General features: G+C 45.8%; 1 protein-coding gene across 10 annotated transcripts; it reads right to left on the bottom strand.

The window, feature by feature from the left end:
* Positions 1-4,861: 4,861 nt before the first annotated feature.
* PIGO (phosphatidylinositol glycan anchor biosynthesis class O) lies at positions 4,862-14,148 on the bottom strand. Of its 10 annotated transcripts, none has more exons than XM_081279842.1 (13): positions 14,070-14,120; positions 13,712-13,768; positions 12,858-13,369; positions 12,080-12,223; positions 11,764-11,887; positions 11,333-11,492; positions 10,159-10,338; positions 8,378-9,905; positions 8,146-8,208; positions 7,385-7,591; positions 6,946-7,163; positions 6,134-6,204; positions 4,862-5,984 (listed from the first exon to the last, which is right to left on the bottom strand). In XM_081279842.1, exons 3-13 carry the CDS (start codon positions 13,366-13,368, stop codon positions 5,855-5,857), a joined length of 3,336 nt encoding a protein of 1,111 aa, XP_081135968.1. In that variant the 5' UTR covers position 13,369; positions 13,712-13,768; positions 14,070-14,120; the 3' UTR covers positions 4,862-5,854. The 10 variants fall into 10 exon arrangements, with proteins under 10 accessions (XP_081135968.1, XP_081135967.1, XP_081135964.1 ...); XM_081279841.1 differs by having other exon boundaries at positions 12,858-13,372; positions 14,070-14,115; XM_081279838.1 differs by lacking the exon at positions 14,070-14,120 and having other exon boundaries at positions 8,378-9,192; positions 9,859-9,905; positions 12,858-13,372; positions 13,712-14,063.
* Positions 14,149-14,359: the final 211 nt, after the last annotated feature.

Here is a 14,359-nt window from a genome sequence, read left to right as displayed (position 1 = left end):
CTATAGGAGGGAGGACCTAATTGAAAGGAGTAGGACACTTTGGGGACATGCCCTTGGTGGCTATCTTTTGTCCCTGCTCCTCACCCCTCTCTCTCTCTCCACTCTACTCTCTCCCCACTCTCTGCTTTCAGGCCCCCATGAGGTGGGCATTGCTTCTCCACCACACTCTCTCTACATACTCAGACCCATAAGAATGAAGCAAGTTGACCATCAACTGAAACCATGACCCCAAATAAATCTTTCCTTTTTTTTTTCCCTCAGGTACAAAATAGGACAAAAAGTCGACACCACTGATAAACATAAGTAAATGTTTCCTTGAGTTTTGTGAGCCTCTCAAGCAAATTAATCAACCCAGGAGGGGGTTGTGGAAACCCAACCTATACTGAGAAAAATCCCAATTTTTTTCAATCAGAAGCACAGGTGAAACAACCTGGGGCTTGCAATTTACTTTTGAAGTGGTGAGGGAAGTGGAAGAAGTATTGGGAACTGAATCTTCATTCTGAGGGAACTAATCTTATTTCCTTATTGATAGTGTCAGAACTGAATTGAAGTAGAGGCTTCTCATCTGGTGTCCACTGCAGAAGTGCTTGCTTGTTGGAAGGAAGAAATACCCATGCCTTGTGAAGTCACAAAAGTCTTCTGTGTTGGTTATGGTTAGAGAAAAGGGGAAGTCGATATTTTGTTTTTTCCTGACTTTTACAACAACCCATAGAATGGAGAAAATATTTGCAAATCACAGAGATCTGGCAAAGAACTGGTATCTAAAATATATAGAGAATGCTTACAATCCAATAATTTAAAAAAGACAAATAACCCAATTTAAAAATAGGCAAAGGATCTGAATGGATAATTCTCCAATGAGTACAAGGAAAGATGTTCAACATCACAGACCTTCAAAGAAATGCAAACCCAAAACACAATATTATTTCACATACAGTAATATGATTGGATCAAAAATAGATAATAACAAGTGTTGACATCACTGTGGAGAAATCAGAACTCATACACACTGCTGGAAGGAATATAAAATGGTATAGCAACTTTGGAAAACAGAATGGCAGTTCTTTAAAAGATCAGAATTACCAAATGGCCCAGTATTTCTACAATATACCATTGGATATATACTCAAGAGAAATTGAAACATATGCCCAAACAAAAACATACATGAATCCAGGGATGGTAGCACACACCTTTAATCTCAGAGGCTGAGGCAGGAGGATCAAGAGATCAAAGCCAGCCTAGCAAAAGTAAGGCACTAAGCAACTCAGTGAGACCTTGTATCTAAATAAAATATAAAATATGGCTGGGGATGTGGCTCAGTGGTTGAGTGCCCCTGAGTTCAATCCCCAGTACCAAAAAAAAAAAAAAAAAAAAAAGGAGCCAGGCATGTTTACAGGCACACGCCTGTAATCCCATCAGTTTAGGAGGCCAAGGCAGAAGGATCACTAGTTCAAAGTCAGCCTCAGCAATTTAGTGAAGCCCTAAGTAATTCAGTGAGACTTTTGTCTCAAAATAAAAATAAAAAAGGATAGGGATGTGGCTCAGTGGTTGAGTGACCCAGGTACATAAAACAGAAAACAAAAACCTTATACATGAATGTTCATAGCAGCCTTATTTACAATAACTAAAGGTGAAAATCCAAATGTTCATCAACATATGAAGAAGTAAAATGTGGTCTATTCATGCAATGGAATTACTTGGCTATGAAAAGGAATGAAGTACCAATATATAATGCCATGTGGATGAACTTTGAAAATATTAAGCCAAATGAAAGACAGACCTCAAATGTGGTGGTGCAGGCCTATAATCCCAGCAACTCAGGAGGCTGAGGGAGAAGAGTCACAAGTTCAGTTCGAGGCCAGCCTCAGCAACTTAGCCAGCCCTAAGCAACTAAGTGAGAAGCTGTCTCAAAATAAAAAAAAATTAAAAAGGGTAATGGTAAAGTGTCCTCAGGTTCAATCTCCAGTACAACAACAAAAAAAAAAAAAAAAAGAGGAGAAAGAAGTAGGAGGAGGAGCAAAGAAGCAAAGAAGTCAGACAGAAAAGGGCACATACTGAATGATCCCATTTATACAAAATATCCATAATAGGTAAATATGAAACATGAAGCAGATTCCTGAGGCCAGGGATTTGGGGAGAAGAAGGAAAGTGATTGTTTAATGGGTACAGGGTTTCTTTTTAGGGTAATGAAAATTCTAGAATTGATAGTGCTGATGATTGCACATTATGAATGTACTTTTTAAAATGGCTAAAATATGGTAGGCTTGGTAACACCGCTTGTAATCCCAGGAACTCTGGAGGCTGAGGCAGGAAGATCGGAAGTTCCAAGCCAGCCTCAGCAATTCAGCAAGGACTTAAGCAACTTAGTGAGACCCTGACTCAAAAAATAAAAATGGCAGGTGATGTAACTCAGTGGTAAGGTGCACCTGGGTTCAATCCCCAGAAACCCCCCGCCAAACAAAAGGTTAAAATGTTGGATTTTATCTGAACTTAAAAAGAAAAAGAATCGAGAAGCTGAGGCCAAGTTCAAAGCCAGCCTTAGTAACTTAGTAAGGCCCTAAGCAACTTAGTGAGACCCTGTCTCAAAATAAAAAATAAGGGTTAGGGTTGTAGCTCAGTGGTAGAGTGTCTGCCTAGCATGTATGAGGCACTGGGTTCGATCCTCAGCACCACATAAAAATAATATAAAGGCATTATGTTCATCTATAACTAAAAAAGAATATTTTAAAAATAATAATAATAATAAAAAAGGCTAGGGATGTGCCTCAGATTCAATCCATGGTACCAAAAAAGAAGAGGAAAAAAAAACAACATATACTGATATATAAACCTTGGAAACCTGATGAAGAGGTCAATCACAAAAGACCACAGATTATATGATCTCATTTCTTCCTTCTTCTTCTCATTTTCTTTTTGCTGTACTGGAGATTGAACCCAAGGGCGCTCTACCATTGAACTACACCCCTATCCCTTTTTATTTTTTATTTTGAGACAGGGTCTTGCTCAGTCTCCCAGTTTGTCCTCAAATGTGGGTTCCTCTAGCCTCAGCTTCCCAAGTAGCTGGCATTAAAGGCATGTGCCATCATGCTTAGCAAGAAAGAACTTCCAGTAGTATATTTAATGGTAATCAATTTTCTAACACATCTTTCTCTAAAAGAATCTTAAAGATTTATCAGGAGAAAGTGATTAGACAGTGGTTGATAGATTAGATTATCCTTAGGCTGTAGGTAAGGAAGGCTCTGCAAAATAAATAAATAATAAAATACAATTTGCAGGGAGGTGAAGGTATAGACAAAGATACTAGAGGTACTGCCCTAGGTACTAGAGTACTAAAGCACTAAAGTACTAAAGGTACTTCCCTAGGTACTAGAGATGGAAAGGGTGTTTTCCTTTCTCACAAAGGAATTGTTCCACCAAACCACCTCAGAAGTTGCCACCAGGTTGGGGGAGGGTTTTCTTTTCTTTTTCCCCTTATTTCTTTTATAGGCTAGCTGGGGCCATAACTTATCCATCTTGCATTATTTGTTTTTAATATTTTTTAGTTGTCAATGGACCTTTATTTTATTTATATGCAGTGCTGAGAATCGAACCCAGTGCCTCACACATACTAGCGCTCTACCACTGAGCCACAACCCTAGCCCCTCTCCATCCTACATTATTAAACCTGTTTATAACCAGTGTAACCAAGGATCTATCCTTTAATTGCCTCACAGAATACATACTTTTCATCTTTGCATTTGACCTCTGTACCCTAGTCTGTTAGCCATTAATACTTTGAACTCTTCCCTTAGCTACCTACCACAGCAGTGTATTTCTTCCTCACAACCAATGCTCCTTACCTTTTCTTCCTCATGCCAACTAAAGGTAAGTGCTCTCCCATTTTTTAAAGATAATTTCTTCTTTTCCTTTTAAACAATAGCTTTATTTTATTTATTTACTTTTATGTGGTGCTGAGGATCAAACTCAGCGCCTTGCATGTGCAAGGCAAGCACTCTACCACTGAGCCACAACCTCAGCCCCAAGATCGTCTCTTCTTTCAGCAATCCCAACTTCTCATGACTTGGACATGTTCAAACCTCCAACCTAACCTTGGTCCTAACCCTTCTCCCAGGAGGTTCTTTTCAACTTTTTTTAAAAGATAAATAATCCACTTTATTTATTTTATATTTACTTTTGTGGTACTGAGGAGTGAACCCAGGGGGTATAACCACTTAGCTACATTCCCAGCCCTTTTTGAGACAGGGTCTCACTAAATTGCTGAGGCTGGCCTTGAATTTACAATCCTCGTTTCCAGCATCCTCAATCACTAGGATTAAAGGCATATGTCACCACACCTACCTGGCTTCCAAACTTTTTTTTTCCCCCTAGTACTTGGGATTGAACTCAGGGGTACTTGGCCACTAAGCCACATTCCCAGCCCTATTTTGTATTTTATTTAGAGACAGGGTCTCACCGAGTTGCTTAATGCCTTGCTTTTGCTGGGGCTGGCTTTGAACTCACAATCCTCCTGCCTCAGCCTCTCGAGCCGCTGGAATTACAGGTATTTGTGCCTGGCCAAACTCTTTTGATGGATATCTCCAGAGGATCTCATGCCAGCACTTCAAACGTGACACCTGAGAATGAGGGTGGACTGGACAGAGGACACAGGAGACATACAAGAGAAGCACTAGGATTCCTATGGTTCTGAGGCTGTAAAAATGAATAAATTAATAAATACAATTTGGCTTCAAGTCCAGGAATAATCAATGAGACTAGGTGGAATGTTCTACAAGATGAGCAAGAAGGTCTGTACTCTGGAGGAAGCAAGAGAATCACAAGTTTGAGGCCAGCCTCAGCAACATAGTGAGACACTGTCTAAAAATTAAAAAAGGGTTAGAGATGTAGTCAGTGGTTGAGTGCTTATCTAGCACATGCCAGGTCCTAGGTTCAATTTCCATTATCATCTCCCAACACCCCCCAAATAAAAAGATGGGCAAGTGGATCTGATAAAAAGAGCCAAGAACAGTGGCACATGCATGTAATCTTAGCAACTGGGGAGGTTAACAAGGAGGATTGCAAATTCAAGGCCAGTCATAGCAACTCAGAGAGGGTGTCTCAAAATAAAAAATAAAAAAGGCTAGGGATGTGGCACAGTGGTAAAGCAGCCCTGGGTTCAATCCCCAGTATCATAAATAAATAAATAGGCAGCACAGGTTGGGAAACTAGGGAGGCTTCCACAGAAGTGAAGAGCAAAGTGTCTTAGAGTGAAAGGACACATCAGGGAAGATGATTTGGGGCTTCAGTGAAATTCTGTGTACTCTAGGATACCTGGGTTTATCTTCTCAGTCTTCTCTCTGCAATCAGCCAAAGTGTAAGAACTCAAAAAATGTGTTGACTGAATAGCAAAGGAAAATCATAGGTGGGATAATAGGACTGATTTAGGAAAAAGTGGGGGCAGTAAATTCAGACAACTCCAACCTCTTGCCAAAGGTTCTCAGGTATAGCCAAGCATGTCTAAGATGACTGATCCAATCTGCCTGAGAGAGGAGACTGACCCTCCCTTCAACACATGTATGACAGTGGGGACTCCCCCACATCTCAGACAAACATATTTACATTTTTTTATTCCACTTTGGAGACCCACCATAGCTAACACCCTTATCCATCAGATGCAACCAAATCAGGAGTTAGGGATCAGACTTCACTGTGATTTTGAATTCTAAAATAATGAAGTCCCAGAGCCAGCAGTGCCTGGCTGCATGGTGGAAAGAGATGTAGCTGAGCCTCTCTTGTAGTTTAGCTAGCACCTGTACAGGCCAAGCTATATTATTCTCCAGTTCTCTCTGTAGTCAGATATAAGCATCCATAGCCTAGGCTACCTCTGCTGAGCCAGAACTAGTTTTCTGAACCAGGAGCTCACAGCACCATCCACTCGCATCACCAATGCTATGCCCAGGAGAAGTCCCACGCTGCTCACGATGAAGCCTATGGCCTCAAAAATGAACCTGCAAAAAAAGGTGGAGTGCCTCAGGAGACGAAGAGTAGGTTTAGTGCTTTTTCCCTACAGAGGCAAAACCTTGTTCATCCTGGATGTTCTTAATTTGCTCTAAATTTCTCCCACCCACCATCTTCCCTTTTAAGTAAATCCACTCACTTGGGGGCAAACACTTTCCAGACCATGAGATGCCTGCGGAGGATGGAGGCAGCCAAGGTACAAGCCAGAATCTAAGGAGACAGAGGAGAGTCCCAGTTACTTGGGAAAGAGAGGAAGAAGCAAAGCAAAGGGAAAACTGCTATAGGCCACTGTGAAAAAATGAAAGAAAAAGGAAAGCAGCATGTGTTTCTGGGGAAAACAACAACAACAACAACAACAAAAACCCTGGGACATGAGCTAAGAAACCTAATTCTTGCCCTGGCCCAACTACTAACTCAGTGACTTTGGGCAAGTCACCATCCATCTTTGATGCTAACAATTAGGTTTTGACTCCCAGGGTAGAGAAAGATGTCAGTACATCTTCTGCATCCAGAGAGAAGGAGGAGGCTCCATGATCATAGTTTAAGAATCCTGGCCATTACTCAAGTCTTTCCAGTATGTCCATAATTCCCAAATGCAACTAGCAAGGTGCAGATCTAGGTTGTAGAGGAAATGATCCAGGACTAGATAAAGAAACACAGGTTTAAGTCTCAAAATTGTCATTTGAGGTCACCAGGCTTAGGCAACCTCTTCATTTATCTACACTTCAGTTGAGACATTCCCAAGGTTTTTCTGTTTGTTTTTGAGACAGAGTCTCATTATGTTGCCCAAACTAGACTCAAAGTTGGGATCCTTTTGCCTCTCCCTCCTGAGTAGCTGGGATTATATGCATGAACCACTGTACCCTGCTTTCCCAGGATTTTTTAAAGTATGAAAGAATGTGAAACACACACGAGAAAAGATTACTAGCTCCCTGATTTCTCTATACGTACCTGAACACCAAGGACAAAGAGGTACTTGAGGCCCAGCTGCAGAAGTGCTGCATTGAAGTGGTGAGGTGCATCCCGGAGCCTCATCTCCATCAGTGGCTCCTCCACCTCCTCCTCAGGCCTGACTCTGGCCTCAGCTTCACTCCCTGGGGGTTGCCGCCTCTTCCTTGGCCCTTGACTCTCACATAGGAAAGGCCACAACAAAAGTAGTGGGCAACCTACTGCCTCAAGGAAAGGGCAGGGCTGACATCAATGGAAGACATTGTGATTGGTCCACCCTAGTCCCCAACCACCCTAGTTGGCTCAGACTCCAATTAGCCTAGGCCAAGGGATGCCAAGGATCTAACGAAACCACATCTTCTTTCTAAATTCAGGATTTTCCTTTTTTTTCCACAAAGCCAGAGAAAACAATGAAAGTAAGGGACAGGAAGCAAGGAGGTACCTGAAAAGAGGAGGTGGGAGGCAAAGGTGTTGGCTCCTACTAGCAAAGCAGGCAGCCAAGTAGAGGAGCCATGACCTTCTGGGAATCCCACAAAAGCTGCATGCCAATGGATGGCTGGAAAGACAGGCTGGTGGCCTGTAGAGTAGAAGGTCTGTGTGGCCATGAGGGCCCATGCTGACACTGCCTGCCATGGCACAGTAAAAGGACCTGGAGGAAAAAGTATACCTCTTTATGATTACATCTCATCCCCTAATCCAGAGCCTACCACCCCACCATTATATACAGCAGCTAATTCAGTGGTAATTTTCATACACATATGCCCACCACCCCAACCTCTCTATAAGACAACACTCTCATTATTCTTTTCTTTGGCACTGGAGATTGAACCCAGAGGTACTCCATCACTGAGCTATATCCCCAGTCTTTTTTTTTTTTTTTTTTTTTTTAATTTTGAGATAGGATCTCACTAAGTTGCCAAGGCTTGCCTCAAACTTGCAATCTTCCTGCTTTAGCATTTTGAGTCACTGGGATTACAGGAGTGAGTCACCATGCCTGGACACTCTCATTATTCTAATTCCCTCTGTTGCACAAACTCCAGGCATCCTAATCTGAATCCCACTGTGCTCAATCTATTTTTTTGTCTCAAATATACACTGTTCACTATCATAATGTATTCATAATTTGCCACTTCTATCACTGGAGAATAAGGAAATATGTTCATAAGGATGCAGCATTTCCATGAGTCCTGGAGTACTCCTTACCTATCACTCCTCCTACCCCCACCTCCAGGAACTCATTAAAGCCAATGGGAGGGATCAGCTTGGCTACAGCAGGTAAGAGAAAGGACATTAGTAAGACTTTCCCAATTGTGTGTGGCATGAGACCCTATGTCAAGGTGAGGAACATAAGGAACAACACCTCCTTGAAAACAAGAGGGGCTGGACTCATATCATTACTATCCTTAGATGAATCAGGTCTGAGATATATATTTACCAGGGGTGGTGATGGGTATCCCAGCAGCAAGCAGATGCAGGAGAAGGAAGCTCTGCAGAAACAGAAGCAGGAACACAAGGCTGATGCGCTCTGCATGCAATAGCAGAAGTGGAAAGGCCAAAAAGGTGAGGGCCGTGACCATAGCAGCTGAGTAGATGCTCCCCAACTGATAGGCAGCCACAGTCAAGGGACCCTGAGATTTGGTCCTCTCTAGCCGGCCCCGGAACTCCTCCTGCATGTGTCGGTAAATTTGAGGGACCACATAATCCAAGTCAGCTTGAGAAGTAGGGGGCCCCGAGAAGGGAGTGAGGACAATCCTGGTCCTTGGGGCACTTGCCCCAGCCTTTACCAGCACTGTCACAGGCCTCCAGAGAAGCAGCATGAGTCCTGAAGCAGCCAGCGCCACCACTGCCCGAGGAAGCACAACTGATGCCCCAGCAACCAGGGCTCGGAGACGCGGGGGTGCTTCATCGGCCCCTGATGCCAATGCCCAGTAGGCAGCAGTGCCCAGTGCCATTACAGGCAGCCCCCAGCGCACAAAGAGCACAGGGGGCTCAGGGCTCTTGAGATTACCATAGCGGCCAAGCCATAGTCGCACAGCAACTAATAGGGTCACCAGTGCCCCAACACAAGCTCCGTACCACAAATTTTTGGCTCGACCTCCCACCATGGATGCCAGAGGACTCAGCCAGGGAGAGGAGTGGCAAGCAGGTGTCTCTTCAGGGCAGCGATGAAAAAGCCCAGCTAGCCTTGTACATAAAAGCAACCCAACTCCAAGCTTCAGGGCATATGCACCACTGTGCCGTGGGGGGCCTGTTGGGGAAGAAGAGCCAAGGCGGGGTATTGTGAGCAGTTTAGGAGGTAGCAGCTGACCCTCCCAGTGAAGCTGGGCAACCAGGAGCAAAATGAGTGAGCCCAAAAGGAAGGGGGTAGCCCTGGCCTCAGCTACAACAAAACTATCAGAGAAGAAGGCAGCCAAGCGAATGAGCAGGAGTAAAAGGACAGGCCCAGGGATGGGAAGCAGAGTTGCTATGGGCCTCTTAGACCCCCAGCCAGCCCAAGCTTTCCACAGAAAAGGGAGAAGTGAGCTTGTTGCAGCCATGGTCCCTAGAACCACTGGATCCAGCTTCAGCCCAGCAGTTGCCAGGAGTCCTGCATATAGTATGGCTCCACCCAGGCCCCAGGCCCCAGGTATAAGCAACAGAGGGCGAAAGTGGAAGCTTGGGGATGTTGCCCACTGGGATGCGAGCAGACAGAGAAAGCAGGCAGCAGCCAAGAGAGCAGCACCCCCTGCCATGCGGACCAGAGAGAAATGGGCCCAAGACTCAATGCATATAGCCCGAGCTCCCCGCAGGAATTGCTGCAGCTCAGCAATCACAGTCTGCAATGCAGCCTCAGCCCCTTGGGAGTTCTGAAGAAGCCACTGGTAGTCAGCAGAGGCCTTGGAGAAGAGATTCTGTAGCTGATGAAGCTCCTTAACTTGGAGGTCCTGAGTAGCAGCTGAGTAGGTGTGAAGAAATCGGGATACCTAACAGAAAAGGTCAGAGACCAAGGGCAACAGGTCAGAAATATAATTTGGGGCAGAGGCAAGGATAAGTATTACAAAAGGGGGCACTTGGAATCAGGGACCCAAACTCTGTTTAGCATAGAAGGAAGGAATAATGGGAAGGGGACATGGCTATGAAGGTGGGAAGACTAAACAAAGGACAATGTAGTAGCCATTATGCTTCTCTTATGCCCACCCTAATTTTATCACTCAGAAGCCCAGCCCTCTTACCCACCTGCTGGGCATTGAGATGGAGAGCTGAGGCTTGGGCTAGAGCAGAGAGGTGGGACTGGGAGTCCTTGCCCGCTGAGAACAGCTCAGCTATCACCTCCCCAATGTTTCCAAATGGTATGGGCAGGCCTAGTAGCAGGGCCAGTGTGGGCACAAGGCTGACTTGAGGAATCACTTCTGGTTCCTAGAGGAAAAGGACAGGGGTTAATGAGTTCATCAGAAAGCTGAAGTAAGGGGCCGGGCTGGGGCTCAGCAGTAGAGTGCTTGCCTTGCACGTGTGAAGCACTGGGTTTGATCCTCAGCACCACATAAAAATAAATAAACAAAATAAAAGTATGTGTCCATCTACAACTCCCCCCCCCATTTATTTATTTATTTATTTAAAGAAAGCTGAGTGTTTGGGATGAAGGAAATAAGTGGAGCCATGGGTTGGTGATCCCAGGATCATGGATTTGGGAGCCTAAAATAAAGTGACCTATAAGAGTACTGTGATCAGAGCTGGGGGGCTCAGCGGTAGCGAGCTCGCATAACATATGCGAGGCCCTGAGTTTCATTCTCAGCACCACATAAAAATAAGCAAACAAAATAAAGGTATTGTGTCCAACTACAACTAAAAAATAAATGTAAAAAAAATTAGTTAAAAAAAAATACTGTGATCATAGGGCTGGGCACGGTGTCACACGCCTATAATCCCAGCAGCTCAGGAGCATGAGGCAGGAGGATAGTGAGTTAAAAGCCAGCCAGCCTCAACAAAAAAGAAACGAGGTGCTGCAACTCAGTGAGAACCTGTCTCTAAACAAAATACAAAATAGGGCTGGGGATGTGGCTCAGTGGTCGGTGCTGCGGAGTTCAATCCCCAGTACTAAATAAAAAATAAATAAAAAGAATACTGTGATCATGCTGGGCATGGTGGCACATACCTGTAATCCCCATGGCTCAGGAGGCTGAGGCAGGAGGATCACGAGTTCAACACCAGCCTCAGCAACTTACAAGGCCTTAAGCAACTCAGTGAGACCCTGTCTCTAAATAAAATACAAAAAGGGCTGAGGAATATGGCTCAGTGGTTGAGCACCCCTGGGTTCAATCCCCAGTACCAAATAAATAAATAAATAAAAATACTGTGATTATGGTAAGGAATGAATACTGATAAACCATAAAAGGCACAGTCCAGGCCTCACCTCTGGTGGGGTGCTGGGAAATAGGGCTGTGGGACTGTATAGAAAGAGTGCAGCTGAGACTTCCAGCTCACTGTCCCCTCCATGGTCTCCATTCATGGTCATCCCATGGTCCCCAGCCACCACCAGCAGTGTGTCATTCTCCAAACGGTCCACAAGTCCCCTGTGAACCAAGAAATGTGTCAGGGGATAGAGCTATGACTTTCACAAGTAGGATCTAGACCTTTGGCAAAGAGACACCTCTTCAATCCATTGTCCAAATCCACCCACTGAGTTATTCAAGATGAATGAGACCCCTCACTTTAGAAAAAGACCTGGAAAATATAGAGATCAGCCAGGAAAGAGGCTCCAAATAAGGACTTTTTCTCCTGGAACCGTACATTCTGAGATTCTCAGGCACAAACCCACTCCCCCAGTCATTACCCCACACTCACTGGATCACCTGGTCCATCTGGCTAAGTTTCTTGGCCATTTCAGGGTGGTGAGGGCCATGCTTGTGGCCACAATGATCCACACCCAGGAAGTGAGCAATCAGCACGTCCCATTCACCACTGTCCACTGTGAAGGGGAGAACACTGAGCACAGGGTACCAAGGCCCGCTCCTCAACCCCAGCAAGGCTTTAACACTCCTCTATGTCTGGGAACAAACACCCAGGCCATTTTACCCATGGGAGGTTCAGAATCTGTAGACTAAAGCAGCTGTCCCCAGTTCCCAGTCTTAGGGACTAAGTGTTCTGGCCCATTGCTCACAGGTGGGATACAGGTGTTCCAGGATGCCATTGTCCACTGTGTGTAGGTCTCTGACATTGAAGGAAGAGAAGAAGAAAGCTTTTGAAAAAGCTCCAGGGAAAAGATCTTTCCAGGTATCATCTCCCATGAAGACTACACGCCTTCCTGCAGGGACATGTGGAGGGGAGGGTGGTCAGAAGCTGAGTAGGAGTCAGGGCAGGGGAGAAACAGAAGAGGAGACCCTTTAAGACCCATTAGAAATCCCAACCATGTATCTTAAGGCACAGCTATTCTATCCAGCAACCCTTATCTTTCAGGGCCCAAAATTCCCATCAGGAAATTTTCCCTGATGACCATACTTCACCTAGACTTCTCACTCCCATTCCTCCAAAATGATTTGCTAATTTTCAGCACCTGGGTATCTCTGCTGACCTGTTTTTCCTGGGTGTATTATGCTTTTTCCAAGTCAATGAGTGAACAGGGACTGGATCTGCCTATACTCTTCTTCACACTTGTGAGTCAAGATTCATCTTCTCTTCATTTCTCCCTTGCCCCTTTACTGAGAGTTCCCCAAGATCAAAATCAACATTCCACATAGATTTAAACTTTCACCAAAGACAAAGTCCTTTGTCCCCCAAACTGAGCTTTCTACACACAAGGTCCCAATGTCATTCTCCCCCTTCCTAGACCCCTATGCCACAACCAAGTGGGCAGCTGGGCACCCAAAGTTCTGGCTCCAGAACTTCTAAATAAGATATCTGCCAAAGTATTCTTGGCTTCCAAAGGAGCCCATACTGACCTGCATTGGTGAGTTGTTTAATAAGATTGTCTTCCAATATGGCATGGCTGGCAAAGTTATTGCCAGCATCAATAAAAGTAGGTAATGAGCCGGTGGTGAGGGCCTTGAGGCGCTGCATGGTGGTCGTAGGAGGATCAACCTGAGATCGGTAGAGTCGGGCATGGTGGGGCTGAGTCTCCAGGATCCTTTGTAAGGAGCGTAGTTTGCCCAGGAAGGGCAGTGAGACAGGAGGCTCCCCAGGCACTTGTGAGTACTGGGGCTGGGCAAAGTCAAATCGCAGGGCATCTATCAGCACCAACACAACCCGGGAGAACCGGGAAGCCATCCAGCAGGCCCCAGGCTTCCCTTGGTTTCCCCAAGGCAGGAACCCAGGACCTGGGGGCTCTTGGCAGCTGCTATGGTTAGTGAGCTCCATACGGGTGAGAAGGAAGCCACTGGTGAAGAGGGCAATGCCAGCATAGAAGAGGAAGCAGACCCAGGCCAGGAAGAGCAACACGGAGATCTTCTGCATCCTGCTAGGGACAGGAAAGGGAATTCATTATTGTGGGGTGAGGTTGGGATATACTGGTCTCTCGATACAATGCCCAGCTAGAACCCCTTACTCTTAGAAGCAGTCCTGGACAAAAACAGCCCCATAAACAACCCATTACAATGTTCCCCTCCACGAGTTATGCCAGTATTTCTGAGAAGAGGTCCCTAAGCTATGAGCAGCAACCTGGAGCCACTGTTAAAAATACTATTTCCAGAGTCCACCCTATATCTACTCAGGATCTTTGCTGGTAGCTCATAAGGAATTTGCATACAACCAGGAAATCCTAATGTTGAAATATCAAGAGTCCACGAGGAGAACTTACTCCCAGTGGCGGTCCGCTCCTGACCCAGGGGAACCGGGGCTCACGCGATGGCGCCGCCTGGCGGGGACGGAGGGAACGAGGAGAAGTCACACTCCGCTTCCCGGCAGTCTGGATAGCCAAAAGGACCCAAAGCAAGACCCTCTTCTGCGTAGCAGGGCAGAGGCACCGGTCTAAATCCCATTGGGCCTCGCCGGGACCCAGACGTCCACGCGGCTCTGCCTCCTCTGATGGCTACCCGGCCTCCCCCTGGGCACTCTGTCCCTGGTATTGGGCAGCCGTAACAGCGAGCTGGGGCAGGAGTGGGGGCTCCCTTACTTTGGGTTGACGGCATTGAGGTTTTCGAGAGACCCTGGCTCACCTGCATCAGCGCCCGGAAGTACAGCTGCAGCGTCTGTGGCCGGCACAGAGGTGCACGCGTCAGACAGAGCGGCCCACGGAGAGCCTCATCGCCACCTGCCGGCGCCTGGGTGAAAGTTCGGCAAGGGTGGTAGGGCTTTCAAGAGTTTGTCAGACTTAGTAATTGAGAGTGGGGCAAGCAAGGGATTAAGCTAGAAGAGTTCAGGGAGCCACTGTCCATTCTTCGTTATGACTAAGAGCTTGGCTACTGGAATAAAACTTATCTAACTCTAATTCTACAACTCATTGTGA

This window comes from Spermophilus citellus (assembly GCF_964194105.1).
Source record: "Spermophilus citellus genome assembly, chromosome: 2".
In the NCBI taxonomy this organism is placed as follows: Eukaryota; Metazoa; Chordata; class Mammalia; order Rodentia; family Sciuridae; genus Spermophilus; species Spermophilus citellus.
Note: the sequence above shows the minus strand (reverse complement) of the source record. Positions and strands in the feature narration are given on the sequence as shown.